Genomic DNA, 20,516 nt, shown 5'->3' on the forward strand with positions numbered 1-20,516 from the left:
ATATATATGAGGAGTAAGGTAAATGTTTGGAAATAAGAAAATATTTTTATTCTATTTACACAGTAGAGAAAATGATACCATTTCTACCCATAAACTCAATCTTCTTTTTTAGTCTTGAGGAAGGAATATAAAATAATACTTACAGGATCTAGGATGTAGCACCTAGAAAATGTTACTAAGTACTAATATTGCTATTACAATAAATAAGTCCAGTTAAGAATATAAACTGAGATGTCTCAAAGTGACAGAAGTTCTTTTTCCTATTAAACAAATCTTAGCTATGCTAGGAAAATGCTACTGAAAAATTCCCATTTATTATTTACTTGATATCTTCCCTATGTAAGAACTATCCTGTTTTAGAAGGTAACATGGATTTGTCAGTAAAGAAAAAAAAGACGTTAAAAATGATTTACTTAACAGTTTTAGTGAGTTAAATTTAAATGTGTTTTATCAATAATAAAGGTGGAAGAAGTGATATGTAGAAGAGAGAACGATTTGCAGAATGAGTCAAGCAGAAGTATGCCAAAAACTGATGATTAAAAATAAGAAATCCAACACATAGTTCACACTTCTACTCTGTATGAGATTCAGCAATGTCTAAGTGCATGATACAATTCATTCATGTTGTCTACCCTACAAAATACCTATCAAAGTTTCTCCTTGAGAAAATATATAGGGTGAGTGGGTGTTAGGGAGAAATAACCCTGTTCATCAAAGTTTCTCTAGTTGGTCATTGGTTGGTCTTGCTGGGCTATTGTATAATGCCTTTGCAAATATAGGTGAAGGTTGACGTAGCATTTAATACTCATGCATGAAATGGCAAAGAAGTATTTTAACTGTTCTCACCCTATATGTTTTCTCAAGGAGAAACTTTGGTAGGTCCTTTGTAGGGTAGACAACATGAATGAATTGTATCATGCACTTCGACATTGCTGAATCTCATACAGAGTAGAAGTGTGAACTATGTGTTGGATTATCAGCCAATCTTCGTTTGTTCTTGTTAAACCCAGGAGCCATGACTTTTCCATGTGCTGCAGAAACGGGCTGCACAATACAAAATACAACCTTGTTCCTACAAGTACATTTTCTAGACAACTATGGAAAGCAAAACAAAAGCTAGAAAAGAGGGATCATTTGCACTGACAAATATTTTTAGCTGAATAAAGTCCTCTTCAATTATTGTGCCCAGGATGTCTTAGTAACCACCAGGACATATTTCACAAAATACTTTTGGAGCTTTGATTTTGAGCTCTAATAGATAAGTAATAAAAATAACAGCAGAGTTGGGTAAAAGGTCTCTTAAATATGCTGGTTTTGGGAAACATCCAAATGTGATTTTTAAAAAAGCATTTTCCTCCTCAATGTTTTTAGTCCATGTATATATTAAAGGTAAATTAGCCCTGACTCATGTAATTAATCAAACATGGTTTTGTGAAACCTTTCTGCTTTCCAAATAAAATATTTTTATATTTTTATTTGGATATTTAAATATACTTAAGAAATAATAATTTATCAGTGTTTTAAATACAAACTGCTAATGTTTTAAATTTTGCTTTATCTTTGAGTCCTAAATGTAACATAGTAAACTAATGTTTACTCAACATCCGAATAACCAAGCTTAAACTCTAAATAGGTTTTATCAGTGTACTTTGTAAAAAGTATCTATGCTGATAATAAGGACTTTTCTAGGCAAATTTCATTGCTACTACAGATTCAAACACTATCTAAAACGTTTTTGTTTTTGTTTTTTGTTGGTCATGGGGCTTGAACTCTGGGCCTGGGTACTGTCTATAAACTCTTTAGCTCACAGAGAGCACTGTACCAGTTGAACCACAGCACCATTTCTGGTTTTTCAGTGATTAAATGGAGGTAAGAGTCTCATGGACTTTCCTGGCTGGGCTAGTTTTAAACTGTGATCCTCAGATCTCAGCCTCCTGAGTAACTAGGATTACAGGCATGAACCACCAGCACCTGGCTTTAAATCTCTCTCTTTTTTTTTTTTTTTAAATTCAGTTATACCCTGCTTTCACTGTATTTGATGTGGGTATAATTTGTGGAGGGGAAGGGGAAAAACAAATCGTTTAAATAGGGATACAGGTGGACCCATTGCAACAATGAGATGTACAAGTTGTTATGTCGAAAGCGAACTTTTTACAACTTTGGTGCAGGGGGGGGTGCCGGGAGGATTGGAGGGGGGGCGGTGGGGGGGGAGGGGGGGCGGCGGGGGGGGGGGGGCGGGAGGAGGATGGGAAGGGATGGGAAGGGGAAACAAAGGAGGAGGCTCCAATGCTTGATAGGAAATGTACTCATTATCTTGCCCATGTAATTGTAACCTCTCTGTACAGTATATTCATAATAAAAAAATTCAGTTATGATCAAAGTTTTTGATCATGGCTTTAGTATCCTGAAACACTTCATTGGCTCATTCCATTAAGTTATTCATAAATAATAATACTCATTAACTGTCAAACAACAAAGATTGAAAAGGGTAAATCAAATATAATTTTGGCTTTGAAAAGGCATTATCAACAAGGAAAGGGAGAAAACTGTGATTATACATGTTGATAAATAATTAAAATGACTCAAAGGTTAAACAATGTTTAACTCCAAAGGCTTTTTATATTTCAATTTTATTTCAAATTTATATAGATTAAAAAAGCAGCCATATCCCAACCAACACAGACAAATGAAATGTAACATTTGTTACACAATTATATCTAAATGTCAAAACAAATAGGTATCTGAAAATAAAGTACTGGATGTTCAACCAGGTCAGAAAATTTTACAACTTTTTGGCTATTTCTACTATCAAATTAAATTCTCAGTATAAAATATTATAACTGTAGAAATGTAAAAACCACTACATTTGAATGTATATTAAGGATCAAACTTTTAAGCCCTCCAAACCAACTTATTATTATCTGGCTCTATGAATACCGATAGATAAACTAGAGATTACACTAAAGAAATAATAGAAAAATATTTTAATCAGAAGTATTCAATCAGAAAGCAATTAGTTCTGTAGAAAGAATTAATTAAAGTTCTAGTCAGAAGATTAGAGAACAAAATTTCTTTCTAAAGACAATATAATCTGATGGTATAATTATGCTGATATAGATATAAATATAGATACATTTACTAAAAGTACAAATTCTTTAGGAAAATATTTTAGCACCTCTATGAGCAAAGGAAAATGTAAACAGGAAAACTCAAATGCTAAAATCCAATAATTTTTGGTATGAAAACAGCATTTTCACTCTTTTAAATAATTTATTCATAATAGAAATGCACATCTCTAGGTCAGATGTTATTACATATCTGTAGTTTATTTTTATTGTGAAAATACCATACAGAGGGGTTACAATTACATGGGCAAGATAACGAGTGCATTTCTTATCAAGCATTGTTGCCTCCTCCTTTGTTTCTCCTACCATCCTCTCCCATCTCCCCCTACCTCCACTCCCCCTCCGCACCAAAGTTGTAAAGTTCATTTTCAACATAACATCTGGTATATCTCATTGGTGCAATGGGTCCACCTGTGTCCCTATTTAAACAATTTGTTTTTTCCTTCCCCTCCACAAATTGCCTCCATCAGAAAGAATGGCACTGCCCCATTTGTTAGGAAATGGAAAGACTTGGAAAAAGTTTTATTAAGTGAAGTAAGCCAGGCCCAAAGAAACATAGGTCCCACAGTTTCCCTTATTTGCAATAACTAGTATATGTCTGAGACAAGCAGAAACGGTCAGATAAGTTGTTGTTAGGCGAAATGAACTCAAATGTTTTTTCTTTCTTGCTATTGTTTCTAACATATTTATAAGATATTTCTTCATTGCTTTGTATGTCCCTCCCCCATGGTGTAACCCCTGTTTTCACTGTATTTGATGTTGGTACATATCTATAGTTTATAATGGAACATTACGCACAATGAATATGCTATTATCTAGTAGTATATATATCATCAGCAAGAGATTTAAAAATTGGAATAGCTTCATATAAAATTAATTTCAAGGATAAAAACTTCAAGGTTTCAATTTATGGAAATGTTAACCATTATTTTAATGCTAAATTATTTTAATTCAATTAATATCTTAGGTCATGACCCCTGGAATTAAGAAATTCTTCAAGACAATGTTGAGTATGATCCAAGAAAAAATGTGATTTGAGTCTGGAGACAACTGTGCATGTAAGTATTAGGAAATTAGATTTTCTTGTGGTGAAATGTAATTAAAAACTAAAACATGAACTCATTAATTACTCAATCGCAGAAATTTTGATTCATATTTTTTTATCTACTAAAGCATAGTTTTAGATATTTAAGCTTCATAATGCTTTCTGACTTTAGGGGTTATATTTTTCTTCAGATCACTCTAGTATTAAAAATCCAGGATAGCTGATAAAAGAGAACACAGTATTTGGAAGACTGCTACAATTAACAAGAGAAATTGCTCCCAGGTGAGTCTGGCAAGAGTGATGAGTGGCATAGATCCTAAGAAATAATTCATAGTGTGCTCTTCTTGTATGTGATAAAAATAATAAAACATAGGAAAGGATTTTAAGCTGGTTATTATTGATTTTTAGCTATATAATAAAAACCATGGCTAGTTTCCAAACAGAATTAAATCTATATTTCAATGGTAAATATTTCCTGAGGAATTTTTTTCTCAGATGAAAAATAATGTTTAGATATAGTAAAAATGAGTATTATATTTAGTGGCTTGCCATGACCATTCACATTTCTTACATATCTCACAGCATAAGGAGGAACCATTAGGAACTATATTCCAGAAAGTCTGTCTTAGAATTAAGCTGTTGGGTGGTGCCTGCAAATCAATTGAATTACCATTAGAAATACTTGTATTTGTTCATTGCTTGTAACCTGCTCCAATCTGGTAGATGGCTTTGGGACTTTTTTTTGGTGACTAGAAAAGAATTCATGTCCTTCCCCACGGTATAACTCCTGTTTTTCACTGTGTTTGATGTTGGTATAATTTGGGAAGGGGAAGGGAAAAAACAAATTGTTTAAATAGGGATACAGGTGGACCCATTGAAACAATGAGATGTACAAGACATTATGTTGAAAAACGAACTTTACAGCTTTGGCGCAGGGCAGGGCCGGGGTGGGGGGTGGGGGAGGGAGGCTGAGAGGATGGGAACAGATGGTAAGGGGAAACAAAGGAGGAAGCAACAATGCTTGATAAGAAATGTACTCATTACCTTGCCCATGTAATTGTAACCCCTCTGTACGGTATTTTCACAACTAAAAAAAAAAAAAAAAAGAACTCATTTCCTGGGGCTGGGAAGTTGGCTCAGTGGTAGAGTGCTTGCCTCGCATTCAGCACCACATAAGCAGAAAAACGCTGGAAGTGGCAATGTGGTTCAAGTAGTAGGGCATTAACCTTGAGCTGAAGAGCTGAGGGACAGCGCCCTGGCCCAGAGTTCAGGCCCCACGACCAACAAAAGGAAAGAAAAGAAAAGAATTCATTTCCTGTAATGAAGAATTATGAATCCACTCCCTAAAATAAAATCATTGTGTAGTTATAACACGAATTTTGTTTTAGAAAGCTATCTACATTTGTGTCAGGATTACTGATGCATTCCATTTCTTTCATTTTCTGTTGCAGTGTGATTCACAGCATATTTCATTTGGCCTCCAATGATGGAGAGAAAATACCTACTATATTTTCTATTTCTCTTGCCGTTTCTAATGGTAAGCCTTCATTCCTCCGGTTTATCTTCTGCCCTATAATTATTTCTGCCTTCCAAAATACTTATAATTAATAAAGGTTAATAACCATGAAATCAAAGTTGTTAGTAGAAGCATAAATTAATTACAATTTATATGCTATCAGTGCAGCAACTATATACTTTTTTCAATTCAGAAGCTGCTTTTAGTTTTATAATTGACATCAGATAATCAGGTCTGGAAATCAAAGGGGAGAATTCACTGGATATAAACATAGAAATCACCAAGGAAAGTGATAGAGTTTGGAAAAAATGTGGGATGGCAGAAGTATGCATTGTTTGAAATCAATTTCTTCATCCATTCATTTATTGGAGCTAAGTTTAATGTGTGTGTGTGTGTGTGTGTGTGTGTGTGTGTATATAAATACTCATGTGACCCTCAATCATGTACATGCTGGATGTATGGACCAACAATGGAGGGCAAACAGAAGATAACCAACTCAATTCTTTTCCTAAAGCAGTCTTATGTCTCATACATTTTAAATTTTTATTTGTAGAAATTCTACTTTTTAATATTTTTCTCTGCTTCAAGTGAAAATACTGATTATACTCTGATTTCATTATATATAAATTAAACTGAGAGACATAATGTCATGTAATTCTGTGCCAGCAAAAAATTTTTCTGTGCTATTTCCAAAGAAACCTCATAAAGATACAAAGTAATTCAGGAAACTCATGCACAAACACACACACACACACACACAAACACACCCAGAAAACAGATGGAAAAGAAAGAAAGGAAAGAAAAAGCAAGATTATATTCTGTGGCCTTTGTTTTTTGAAAGTAAAAATTCTTAAGTCTATGTACAGTCTAAATGCTGTGCCTTTTAGATGTTATGTGTAGAATTTAAGTCCTGTTTCCTCATTTCTACCCATCAAGCATGCTAGTGAGCTTCACAGGCCAGCCTATTTCCCCAAAGGCAATTTTGTAACAGACTACCAATCTGATTATTCTAATTTGAGGATCCTTTTCTTTTAATTCATCCAGAACATTTTGTGAGCCTTAATCTTTCTTCCAAGAAAAAGTAAAAAATGATAGTGTTTATACAGTGTCTACATACTTCTTAAAAAGAATGAGTCATGTGTTTTTCAAAAATCTTGTCTTGAGATGAAGGTATAGATCACTTAAAAGATGTGAGGCCCAGAGTTGAATCCCCAGGACTGTAAAAGAAAGAGAGAGAAAAAGCAAATCTTCTAAAAATTACTACCTTGCTGTTCTTAATCTCCATTCATTACTTGTGCATTACAAGGGATTCATTAACCTTTATTAGGAAGTCAAAACCAATCAACAAATGAGTTAATGCTAATGACCAGGATGATGCTAAAGCATGAATGACATTGTTATTTTGACTTTGCCAAATTTAGTTTACTGTTAGAGAACAGAAAATCATGAAGGCAAGGGAAAGGAACATCAAAAGAGAAAGGTTGATATGAGAGAGTTAATAGAATAATATGAAGTTAGCTGAATAACATATTTATAAATGCCTCATATTACAAATCAGGAAGGAAATAGTATAAAAATTAAAGAAGTAATAGAGCTGAAAATAGTGCTTGTCAAAAATCTTTATGTGAGCATTTAATTAAAACTTGAAATTTCTATTGTTATTATCAAAGTATAATGATCACTGACAATAAATTTTGAATGTTTGCCACATGCCAGGTATATTCTGTTATTATGCTATTTTATGGTTTTTAATAATAAGAAAGCAGAAGCTTGGAGGTGGGTGGTGGTGGTGAATAATTTACTTATGCCTGAAGAGCACATAAAATAGAAGAGGAGATTATAAACACAGCTTTGCTTGGATTTCAAAACGTATGTTTAGGTTGTCCTATAACCAGTTACCACAGCCTTCTAAACTCTAACGCTACCTCTCAACTCAGCCATTAGTGACCTTTTGATAACTGTTGAAAACTGGGCCCAGTAGGTGTATTTCTACCATGGAAACTGTCATACTTTACCATTAGGGGATTTTCCTCCCCAGACTCAGTTTGCCATTCATCATTTCACTGCACTTCTTATTTCACTGTGACAGACTATGTTTTAATGAACATTTATATAATACTAAAGCTGATGCTATTGGTTTCCTCCTTAGACTCCTGCCACAGCAGAGCCAGAAGAAGAAGAAGAAGACCCCGATGACTTAATTCAGTTGGGGGTTACTAGAAATAAAATAATGACTGCACAATATGAATGTTACCAAAAAATTATGCAGGACCCTGTTCAACAAGTAGAAGGTAACCACAGTTATTTAACCTCAGATGCATGTAATACATTCGTAAAAATCATTATGTATTTTATCAGTATGGGTTTCTTATAGCCCTTACAAAAATGAGTTAGTTGCTGTTTTTCTGCTTTATTCATTTCTGAAGAACATTTTATGATAATTCATCTTGCTGTCTTTAAATAAAAAGTCTGCTTGTTGTGCTGATAGCTTTGGTGTGGCCTTATCTGTGGTTATTTGGGTCATTTGTAATAAGTAGAATATGTCTAGGATATTCTTCGCGGAGGATCACAATGGCCTAATAGTGATATGGATATGACCATATGAAATGATGCTTATGGAAATGAACTCCAAGAAATGGAAGCAAGATGTGTTTTTAAAAAAATTTTATTGTTTATAATTTTTTTTCTTTTTTTCCCCTTTGGTTTATTCCCTGTTGTCACTAATTTTGATTTGTGTAGCTTTGTCTTATATATGAGTTTATCTGATTTAGGGAAGGGAAGGGGAAGCACAGAGAAGATGGGACAAAGAGTGAACCAATGCAACAGTGACACTCATTAGACACTATGTTGGAAATGAACTATATAACTTGGGGGAAGGAGAGTGGTGGACAGGAAAGTGGGAAGAACTGAGGGAGGAGGTAACACTGTTCACAAGGAAATGCATTCATTATCTTACTTGTGTAACTGTAACCCCTCTGTGTATCACCTAAATAAAATTTTAAAAATTAAATAAAATAAATAAAATATCTGCTGGGCACTGTTAGCACATACCTATAATCCAAGCTAATCAGGAGGCTGAAATCTGAGGATCGTGGTTTGAAGCCAGCCTGGGCAGGAAAGTCTGTGAGACTCATCTCTAGAAAAGCTAGAAGTAGATCTGTGGCTTAAGTGGTAGAGAGCTATCCTTGGATGAAAGAAGCCCTGAAGTTAAACCTCAGGACTGAACAACAACAGCAACAGATTCTAATAAAAGCATGTGATTCAGTAATCTTTCTATGATACAACTATACTCAAATTATCAAATAGGAGTTTGATGTTAGTATAAAGATATATCTTAAGTTGAGTCAATGAGAATTGAACTTTAGTAGTTGTTTGAAATTCTGTTGATAGGAACTCAAATATACTTAATATCTCTTTAATTACTCTCATTTGCAAAAATTATGGCCAGAGAAGTGTATTTTCATAATATATACTATGTCATACAATTATCTCTTGGCAAGGCTAGTGAGTCTCTGAATTATTCATTTATTAACATTTGTAGAGTGTCTCCCAACCACAAAACATCCTTATAGGTTTTGGAGATATAAAGATAAGTACCAAAAATAGTTGCCATTATTATAAAAATAGAAGGAGGCTGTATATTTTATTTAGGAGACTTACAGAATAGGTTTATGAATATAAAGACATTGTAGTTTATTCTGAAAAACTCACAATGAAACACACTGTAAACTCTAGATAATTTCATTTTTTAGAGCTATTAAAGGAAACAAAGATCTTAGAATTTAAAAAATCTCATAACATCGGCATATAAATTAAATGTGAAAAGTAGAATATTAATATTTTTCAAAATGAATTTGCTTATGAAAATAAGCCTTTTTATACTGAAAATCTTTTAGGTTTAATTTGACTGAATGTCATACATACATACATATAAGTAAAATATTCTTTGGTTAGTCACAAGCTAATTTTATGTTGTGAAATTTATTTAAAAACTATTTAATTATTTATCACAGGAGAGAAAACTATGATTATCCAAGATTTAAAAAGAATAAATATTAACATTTAGTATTTTATACCAATATCAGACAAAAGATAAAATTACTTCCTGATTATAGACTAACATTAGAATTTTAATTAATTTCTTTATGACTAACATATTACACACATAAAGGGTGAAAGGTTCTTTTTCTTTGTGTTGAAGAACACATGTGATTATTAAACTTTGAAAAGAAAGGAAGAGTTAGAATTGGAAGTAGAGGCCTACATAAAAAGAAAGGAAGAGTTAGAATTGGAAGTAGAGGCCTAGATAAATACTGTTCATAGTTCAAATGGTAAGATAGCAATATTGAACTATTATTTATTGGTTTGCTTCTAAAGAACTAAGAATTTTCCCTATGAAAACAGTTTCTAAAATAAAACATAATCTAGACACTACTTCATGGTCAGGGAAAACCAGCAAAGGCAACTTGATTTATTAAATAAATATCTATCTGTGAGTAATAACATTAAATTTAAACCTTCAGAGTTATTTGTAAACTTGATTGAAGAACTAGTTTTTGCAATAATTGCTTGAAGAAAACATCAAGTAATTACTGTGGTTTTACTTCATATTTTAGTCAGAGGCCTTACTTCACAGCAGTAAGAAACTTTCCTTGAGACTTTATGTCTTCCTGTGTAACTTGTGTTGGTCCTCCCTCATTTTTATTTCCTCTTTAAGGGCTTTACTGCAACAGGACCTGGGATGGATGGCTGTGCTGGAATGATGTTGCAGCAGGAACAGAATCAATGCAGCACTGCCCTGATTACTTCCAGGACTTTGATCCTTCAGGTAAAAGAAGAAATTTACATGAGTCTACTTAACATCTATTTCATAATCACTGGCCAGTTAAATTATTGTTTCCTTTTGTCTATTAAATTTCAAAGAAAAAGTTACAAAGATCTGTGATCAAGATGGAAACTGGTTTAGACATCCCGCAAGCAACAGAACATGGACAAATTACACTCAGTGTAATATTAACACACATGAGAAAGTGAAGGTAGGTAATAGCCATGAATTGAAACTTACTTCACACTATCTATTTAAACAGTTAGTTGTCTGATAGAGCATTGGAAAGTATTCAGTCATGTTCCATTCCATTATAAAACCATCTCCTAATGTAATTGGAAAAGATCAATGAAAAAATTTGTGGGAAGAATAATGATTGATTCATTATGTCATTATGAGAACAGGCAATCCTATTAGGCAATACTTATTTACAAGTCAATTTTTCAGTAATGGAGTTTCCAATTTTCCAAAGGAAACATAATATTTTAAAAAAAGAGAGAAAACTTTCACTTGCGGTGGAATTCTAGACTACTTCAGAAATTGTGCTAAGTAAACAGGACAAGCCCAGCAGGGTTTAGACCTCCCCATCTGCCCCTCTGCAGAAGACTTGCATTCCAACTGGCTGTTAGGCCACACTCATATTTCCACTTTGCACATGAGCCTCAAAGTTAAGGCTAATTATCTTTGTCACAATAATAAAGCTTGATAGAAAACGCCTGCATGCATTTGCACTGGTGTGTGTACAGGCAATCTATCGACAGTGAGTTGAACTGTGAGCCTTGTTATCTGATTTCCTTTCTCTGCTCCTTATATCCTCTCAAATCTGAAAAAGGGTAACAATGAATTTCTTCTACTGATTTTTAGAGGAATTTCTGAGGGAAAAAAGAGGACTAACTTATAGTAGTGTTCCATAACTGTCATATTTCACCTGTGCATTCAGAGGAGTGTTTGTAAAGAGAAATACAAAAATATTTTATGACATGATGGGTTTAAAATGTAAAGAAAAAGTCTAAGACCAGAAGAAAGTAAAAACAAATCTTTATAGATCACAGGACCTTATAAATTGCCCCATTAAAATTTGTGTATTAGCCTTATATGAAATGAAAAGATGTACCCAATTGGGAAAAAAAAATCCTAATACAGAATAAAAACAAAATCAGCAACTAGCAAATTGATGTAAAATAAAAAATATTAAAGAGTATAATCTATATAACATAGATCACTAAAAGCATCACTTTGTAGATTTAATGAGACCTCTTAAGTTCTTAAATGAAACGGCATGTAGTTATTAATTTTGAGCAGAATTTGACCAATTTAAATAGATATTATTCACTTTAGCTATATGCAAATATTTCTTGGTTTGGAAGCAAATCATTGTAAAGTTATCAGAATGCATGTTTTCTAAAAATAGAATTTATGCTACATACATAGAAGGCTGTCAATATTTAGATTACTGATATGACTCAAATTTTTTATAGACTGCCCTGAATTTGTTTTACCTGACAATAATTGGACATGGCTTATCTATTGCATCACTGCTCATCTCCCTGGGCATATTCTTCTATTTCAAGTAAGTGAATGGACATATTTTTAAATTTCCCTACTGTCTTTGATGACTATAAATGGGCCACGTGCATGTATTATGTCATGTGCTGACAAAATGTACTAAATGTAGATGACTTAAGCCACTTAAAAGAAGCTGCAAGTTTAAAATAAATTGAATTTTTTTTTCCTGGTCCTGGGGCTTGAACTCAGGGCCCTAGGCACTGTCTCTGAGCTGTTTCTGCTCAAGGCTAGTGCTCTTCAATTTAAGCTATAGTTCTACTTCTGGCCTTTTTTTGAGTAATTTATTGGAGATGAGAGTCTTACAGAATTTCCTGTCCAGGATTGGCTTCAAAACACTATCCTCTATCTCAACTTCCTGTGTAGCTAGGATGACAGGTGTGAGCCACTGGTACCCTGCTAAATTGAAATGTTTTTAATTTAGCTTTGTAAAATATTTAGAGAAGAAACTGATAGAATACCTTATCCTTAATTTTACAAAACTAGTAGTCATAGGAATGAAGTAAGGTCATAAGATAGGAGCTACAGACATATATACTTAATTATATTTTGCCCTAGGAACTGTTACGTATTATAGACCTTCTTACACAGTGTTCAAATTCCTGGTCAATTTAAATATCAGTATTAACCTACAGCATCTAGAATTTCATTAGACTAAGAGTATTTAATAAATTATTGAAAATGTAATCTCTATCTATCTATCTATCTATCTGGTTATCTGTTCTCTGTAGGATCATCACTATATACTTTCAAATTTACTTAAAATCTAATTATTTTTGGTGGGGGAGGCTGATTCAGCTCCAGTTTCTTGATTGATTCCATCAAAAAGTGACTTTCATACTTGAAGGAAGACTCTTATGGTGAGGGCTGAGTAAAAAGTAAATTATCCTTTAAAAATAGCATAAAATGTAAACCTTAAGTTTTGGAAAACTCATATAAATCTACTTAGAGAAAAAGTTGCAAATTCAGGAAAAAATGCAATTCTTAAACACTTAATATTAGAACTGCTAAATATACAGCAATGCCACTACTATGTTGCAGATATAGCCAGAGGAAATGAAATGAGTATGTCAAAGAGCTGTTCTACAACACTCATTGTGCGTTACAGCCACTACTCACAATAGCCAAGAGATACAAACAAGTGTCTATCCCTGGATGAATGGATGAAGAAAATGTGGTACATGTACACCATGAAATACCATTCAGCCATAACGAAAGAATTAAATCTTGTCATTCATAAAAAATAGATGTTACTGGAGATCATTATAGTAATTTAAATAAGCCAGGAACAGAAAGACAAGAACAACATTAGAACTGAAATACATACTGATCTCACAGAAGCTAAGAGGGGAATGGGGGCTACCACAGCTTAGGAGAGGAAGAGTACAGACATGGAGAAAAGATAATAAAGGAGTATCAGATGATACTGGGGCCTGTGCTTTCATGCTGGTACTCTACCATTTGATTCATGCCTCTAGTTGAGTTTGTTTGGTACCTAATTGGAGATAAAGGCTTAAGAATTTTTCTGCCTTGATGGGCTTTGAACCTCAATACTTAGATATTAGCATTCTCAGTAGCTAGGATTACAGATATGAGCCAATGGTGCCAGAGTTGCATCTTATAGTTGCAACTATATTCTTTTACTTTAGTTTTAATTTTAGTAAATAAATTGTTTTATAAGAGAATTATATAATCAGGGTATTATATGGCATATATCACTAACTATCAGTGTCTTATATGTCAAGACAACTATCTAAGTGGCTAAGTCATATGACATTAGTAGGTTTACAAAGATTAAATAAGCCTCTATTTTTGAACACTAATATTTCTTTCAATTTTACAGCTTGTAAAAAATAATGCAATGGGCATTTTCAGCCATAACTTTTCCCATATTTTGCAATAGTTTTTTAGGCTGCACTCCAGAGTTTTGGAATTTCTTGGTCAAAGGACATATATCTTTTTATGGTTCTTGAAATACATCATTTCAAAAGTATCTTAAAAGCAACTTGTTCAAAACAAATTCTTAGTAACCATTTCCTCCAATTCTAAGACAGTATGGTAGATCTTAATGACAACCTCCCAGAAATGTATTGTATTTATAAGAACTTTATAATCTGTGATTCTCTTTTCTCCTCTCTCCTTTTTTCTTTTGTAATCCTTTTTCTATAGTTCTTTAAATCCCTCCCATCTATCTAGTTTTCATCAATTCTAATGCCATCATTACTAAATTTGTCCTGTCACCTATCTATCCTTAATAAATCTACTTTACTCAGTTCTAAATACTGATACTAAAATATCATTTGCAAAGATTTGGATCAAATATAAATTTCATTTTGTCATTCTTTAAAATTTGAAATTTCCTACTTCAATTCATACAAAATCAAAAATTATTAACATGCTCTCTTTCCTTTACCTCTTTCCTACCCAACCTAAATCTTTTAAGGCACATTTTACATTTTCTCAGTGAAATCTTCCTGAATGCCATAGTGCAGTATTTTATAAACTGCAATTAATTACAGTGGACATGTGGTTAAATTTTAATTCCATTTGGGAACTTACTATCTCTGCAAATTAAAAAAACAATTACAGCTGAGAATCTTCAGATTAATTATATCATTTTAGTTTGAATGTTATAAAAATGTCCAAGCGTATTAATTTTCTAAGCAGTCGAAGTTAAGAAGTGTGCAATTATATTGCATGCTGAAACAAGTAGTCAGAAAGAGAACAATGGTCTGCTAGAATTCTGGGTGTTATGTCTCAAAATGAGTTTGAATTGAAAGGAAAGTTGCAAGTGAAGTCCTAGCTATTGGTGTAAAGGGAAATGCAGAATTAACCAGGCTTCATCACGTGAAAGAACCTAAGATTTACTGTGAGGAAATGAAGAAAGCCATGTAATGGCAAACCATGTAAACAAATGTTCAGCATTCAAGTCTAAATCTCTAATCAAACCACTCACTCAGTTCACAATGGAACAGGACTCACTCTGTCAGAAAGAATCAACTTTTCAGGGTGGGGAAGTTTTATGTAGAATTAGTCTGTTATTTAGAAGGACAGCTTTGTTAAAAAAATAAAGACATTATATGTAATGAATATATGTATTTGTTTGTTTCTAAAATTTCATTTCTTGAGGAGAGCATGCTACATAAGCAAAAGCCTTGATAATGCAAAATTATATCTTGACAACATAAGAACTTTGGCCTTGTCCTCTACATAAACTTTTTTAGAAGAATGTAAGTAATTACTTTTTATACTTAGAGTTTCAACTGAAAGTACATTTGACTGTTCATTCTGTACAGTGAAATAAAAAGATGAGCTAGTACAACAGTCATGTTCTGGAATTCTAGCCTGACTTAATTCCAGTGGAGAGCCTAACCGTGATCAAAAGCTTGGAATATATATTTAATCTTGTTATCATCACTTACACATTGTATGCACTTAGCCTAATGCATCTCTTAAATAAACTTAGCTTTAAAAAGTGAAGGCCATGATGTTTGAAAGCTACTTGGGCAAAGTATATTTACACAGTACCTGACATTTACAGACTAGTCAATAAATAATATGGGTTGCTTACTTTCTAATTAAGTGCATCATCATTTGGGCACATAAACTATTTAAGAACTCATCTAAAATAATCTTTAATATTCATCCAAAATTATCACTACAAAATAGCAATGTGAGAAATTTTTAAGCATTATTTCAGAAATATGAAGAGAAATAGAAACACAGAGGAAGGAAAACCTCGTTCTGTTTCATGAATCAGAAATGCCCAAGGCAAAATAATCATTGAACCAAACCCTTCAATGAAAAGTAAAATTACATTAGGTAGAAATTGTAATATTATCTGCAGCACAGATTTATCACAAGGGTTGAAATAGTAACAATATTATTGGTGAGATTCAGTGTTAATTCAGTGTTATCTCTTATTGGTGTTGTAACTGGAACCCACTGAAAGGCTTAAATGTATATATTGAGCTCTGGTAGGTATCTTTAACTAGAATCCTTAAATCAAAATTAAATAACAAAAATTTCATTTCTGATATACCATATTTGCAAAGAAATTATTGTAATGTTCATAGAGAGAAAAATAAATGTTGAATAAACATTCTTGTGAATCAAATTGCTAAATATATAGCTATATTGGATTAAGCCAAAGATTATGTAAATGATAAAAGACTAATACAACTATGCTTGACCCCAAGATACTGGGCATGTTACCACATACTTTAATTCACACTAAAGAAATTTATAATTTTTGAGTAGATTACATATTTAGCTCCACGAGAACAGAAATAACCTGTCCTTTAACTCTTTTCATATCATAGAGTTTACCCTAGTAAACCCTCGATACATTTTTGAGAAATAAAGACATGAACTAGTTTTGAACTTACCTTTAGGGCTCACTTTCTCATGTCTTATCTGTAATCTTCAACAAATCCCTAGAGATTGTCTGGATTGTGCTACATTCATCAATGGCAAAAGGAATTAAGACTCTAAGATTTGGATAAGTAGAAGTTTATAAAATAGTGTTATAAAATAATACAGATAGAGACCGAAGCAAGCTGGAAAGAACAGGGATATCTCAGAACATGCTGAAATGCAGTGCCTCATACAGTGTGTCCATGCAGAATCAGTGACAGAAATTACTAGCTGTAAACAATTCCTAGTGAAACTAATGTTGATACAAAATTGCTGTGTATATAAAAAAAATCTATCAGCATACTCCTTCTGCTGCTTAATCTATTCCCTCATACTGTAGTCACCTTGTGTTAGTCCTTACTAAAGGAAACTTTATCCCCCCAATTTGATTATGAGGGTCACTGATCCAGCCAGAAAAAACAAGAACTATACAAAATGTTGACTTAGAGTACTGTTTGTTATTTTTTATTTAGAACAGGAAGAGAAAAATCTACTACTCATCCATGCTTTAAATTGAAAACAGAGGACATGAAATGCTATTCACTAGATATACTTGTTTTATACTAGAGCCAATTAAAAGACAGTCAGAGAGGAGATAAAAAGAAAGAGAACCGAAAGGGAGGGAAAGAAAGAGGGATGTAATTTTGGTGTTTCCCAAGCCAGGAGAAGCAAGGACTCTTTCTCATAATCTTCTTCAGAAAAATAAAGCAGAACCCTTTAGATAAAAAGTAAATAAACTTTACTGCAATTAGTTACGAATTATATCTTAATTACTGTTTAAAATCTGAAAGCAGAAATCTGAAAGCAGATCCAACCTTGCTTTTTTGTTTTTAATGCAGACAAAAGTCTTCAGCTTTTTGGACAGAAAAGAGCATGTAACATCTAACTTGTATAGAGGGGAAAAAAGAGTTGATCATCTTTATTTCTTTTGTTTTTCTTTTTCAAAGAACATCATGTTGAAAGATCTAAAATAATCTAAACAGACTTAAAGCCAGGATATGTATTTAAAACTATCTAGAAAATACCACTTTTCCATATGTCCCCCCCCCAAAAAAAAAAACACAGCAAAAGAAACAACATCACCAAAAACTATCCAGTTTGTAGATCAAAGCTTAATGAAATAACTCGTCAATGCTTGTGTTGATGCTTTTCAAGATAATGGCCCAAATTTTGACCTCTTTTTCTCAGGTCATACCTGCATATATCACTTTATCTTTCCTCTTTTTCTCTTGACTTAAAGCAAATATAGTTTGTTCCTAAAACCTATCATTTTTCTCCTAAAAAATGTACATATTTCAACCTTGAATCTGAAATGCACTGAAGTATTAAAGAAATTCTTCACAAATCCTGCTCTACAAACGCCACTGATGTAACTGTTTTGACAAATCAGTACGTTTACTAGTGTAGTTTATTGGGGTGGGGAACATCCAGCCCGTGGGCTGTAAAAGGCCCATGAAATCATGTTGTACATGACAGGACAGACTTGCTCATGTGCTTCGCCTCGGCTGCCCGAGGCTAGTCTTCCTGTAATGATAATTTTATATGAACTGTGAACCTTTATTAATAAATATCCAAATGGACCTTGGCAAAAAACTCCCAGAACGTTCCCCCAGGGCTGAGTTCACACACAATAATGGAGTCTTCCCGGAATAAGATAGTTGCCTGTTCTGACCCTCAAGCATTCTTGCTTTCCTAACTCTTCTGGTTCATTTCTTCATGGTTGAGTGTGTGTGTGTGTGTGTGTGTGTGTGTGTGTGTGTGTGTGTGTGTGTGTGTGTGTGTGTGTGTGGTGTGTGTGTGTGTGTGTGTGTGTTCTTGGGCTCTGAAATACATTCTATTTGTTATATACATGCATTCTGCCTCCACTTAACTCTGGGTAGTATTTAGCTAAGTATAATTTTACTTGAAATATTTTCTCTAATTCTCAGATTTCAAAATATGCCCATGGGAATTATATTACCTAATAATTGCATGTCTACATTAGAGCATTATCATTGAATATGGACAGGATAGTGTTAGAAATAATGAATATGTTTTAACAAAATTCACTTCTGCTATCAAGTAATTGATATTACTTATTGAAAAGAGTCCCAAGTAGGGAAACATAAAGTAAATAACTACATTGGAGAATTTGTACTTATTTTGAATAATAAATGTATAAAACTATACATGGTTGCTAAAGATCACAAATTTTCATTTCTTTGGGATCTTTTTGTAGTTATAAATGTCATTATAGCTATATTTCATCTAGTCTTCTTGAGCATACTAAAGCATAAGTGGTATTTAATTATGATTTCATTTTTATGGGAATTGAATGACAAAAGGTCACTTTTACCAAAACTGGTAATCAATGGCTTTACATAAAAATGATACAATTATCTGAACACATCGAAAATTGACTTAAAAGCAGAAATAACAATAAGCCATATTTTATAGAGAAGACAATATATGTTACAATCTGTTTCCATCCTTGCAGACATAGTTTATTTTTTCAGATTGGACTCATAGATGTGTCTATGTATGAGAAGAGAATAAAGATAAGCCATTGAAACTGTAGCATCTTTTTAATGTTTAGGAAATATAAACAAAAAATTGCTGCCTAGGTTTTAAAATGTTAAAATCTGAGAACATCTTAAATTGAAAAGATGAGGATATAAGAAATGCAAGCTATTATCCATTACTATGGGAAAGTAGAAAGAGAGGCAACCTAAGGCTGTATGAATAAAGAAGCCAATTCTGTAAATTATGAAGTTTACAGAGTGGACTCCTCTTTCTGATTTCATTGTCAATTCTGGTCAAGATCATGACAGTGACGTAGGGTATTTTTTCTGCTTGAAATACTTTTCTCCCATATCTTCTCTTGTTTTAGGTCTACCTTGAATATTCTATCACTCTGGCCGTGGTCTACTTCTATCCCTTAACCATGTTTAAATTTCTAGAAGGCACATATCACTTGTGGCAATTACATGAATTTATGTTTCTATTTGCCTTCCACTGTAATAAAAATAACATTAGACCAAGCTTTGCTCTGTATGATTCACAACTCTTTCCCAAGAATCTAGAAACAGTGCCCAACAAATTTACTATGCAGCAGTAAATACTGACTAAATGAATAATTAAGTAGATAGAAGCCTTATTGCTTCCTTATGAACTTCAGCATTCTAATTCAACAGATCACCTAATAGGAGTATGACCTTAAGCAACTTACTTCAATTTTATTAAGGTATAACAATATTTTAAGAGATTGTTAAAGAAGATTATGACTTTAAAGTTGGGTCTGGGATGTATTAAGGGCTCAATAAATGGTGATTTGTATCATTATAAAATTTACTTCTAAAACCATTTTTGTTTGTTGCTTGCTTCTGGAGTGCCAGAAACATAAGAGTTCTTCATCAGATGGCTTCATGTCCATTTCTTTTTCTTTTTTCATTTTTTTACTAATAAGTTTTTTTATTGTAAAAATACCATACAGAGGGGTTACAATTACATGAGCAAGGTAATGAGTATATTTCTTATCAAGCATTGTTGCCTCCTCCTTTGTTTCCCCTTCCCATCCCTTCTCATCCCTGCCTTCCCATCCCACCCCACTCCATCTCCCTTCTCCTCCCCCTTCGCCCTCCCCCACCAAAGTTGTAAAGTTCGTTTTTCGACATAACGTCTTGTACATCTCATTGTTGCAATGGGTCCATCCGTATCCCTATTTAAACAATTGTTTTTTTTCTCCTTCACCTCCCCAAATTATACCAACATCAAATACAGTGAAAACAGGGGTTATACCATGCAGGAGGCACATACAAAGCAACAAAGAAATCATCTTGTAAATATAATAGAAACAATAGCAAGAAAGAAAAAACATTTGAGTCCTATCTTGGGGTTCATTTCGCCTAACATCAACTTAACTGACCGTTTCTGCCCATCTGAGACATATACTAGTTATTGCAAAGAAGGGAAACCATGGGACCTATGTTTCTTTGGGCCTAGCTTACTTCACTTAATATAATTTTTCCAAGTCTTTCCATTTCCTAA

General features: G+C 33.1%; 1 protein-coding gene across 1 annotated transcript in view; it reads left to right on the forward strand.

Moving 5' to 3' along the window:
* Calcrl (calcitonin receptor like receptor) overlaps positions 1–20,516 on the forward strand; it is a 96,544-nt gene that overhangs the window by 50,675 nt on the left and 25,353 nt on the right. The window contains exons 3-9 of the mRNA XM_042688313.1: positions 4,093–4,183; positions 4,362–4,452; positions 5,622–5,707; positions 7,836–7,977; positions 10,404–10,514; positions 10,610–10,722; positions 11,990–12,081. Coding sequence (XP_042544247.1) covers positions 5,654–5,707; positions 7,836–7,977; positions 10,404–10,514; positions 10,610–10,722; positions 11,990–12,081 — 512 coding nt within the window. The 5' untranslated portion in view covers positions 4,093–4,183; positions 4,362–4,452; positions 5,622–5,653. The remainder of the gene's footprint in view (positions 1–4,092; positions 4,184–4,361; positions 4,453–5,621; positions 5,708–7,835; positions 7,978–10,403; positions 10,515–10,609; positions 10,723–11,989; positions 12,082–20,516) is intronic.

The sequence above is a fragment of the Dipodomys spectabilis genome, unplaced genomic scaffold (genome assembly GCF_019054845.1).
Source record: "Dipodomys spectabilis isolate Male_0828 unplaced genomic scaffold, ASM1905484v1 ptg000115l, whole genome shotgun sequence".
NCBI classification, from domain to species: domain Eukaryota; kingdom Metazoa; phylum Chordata; class Mammalia; order Rodentia; family Heteromyidae; genus Dipodomys; species Dipodomys spectabilis.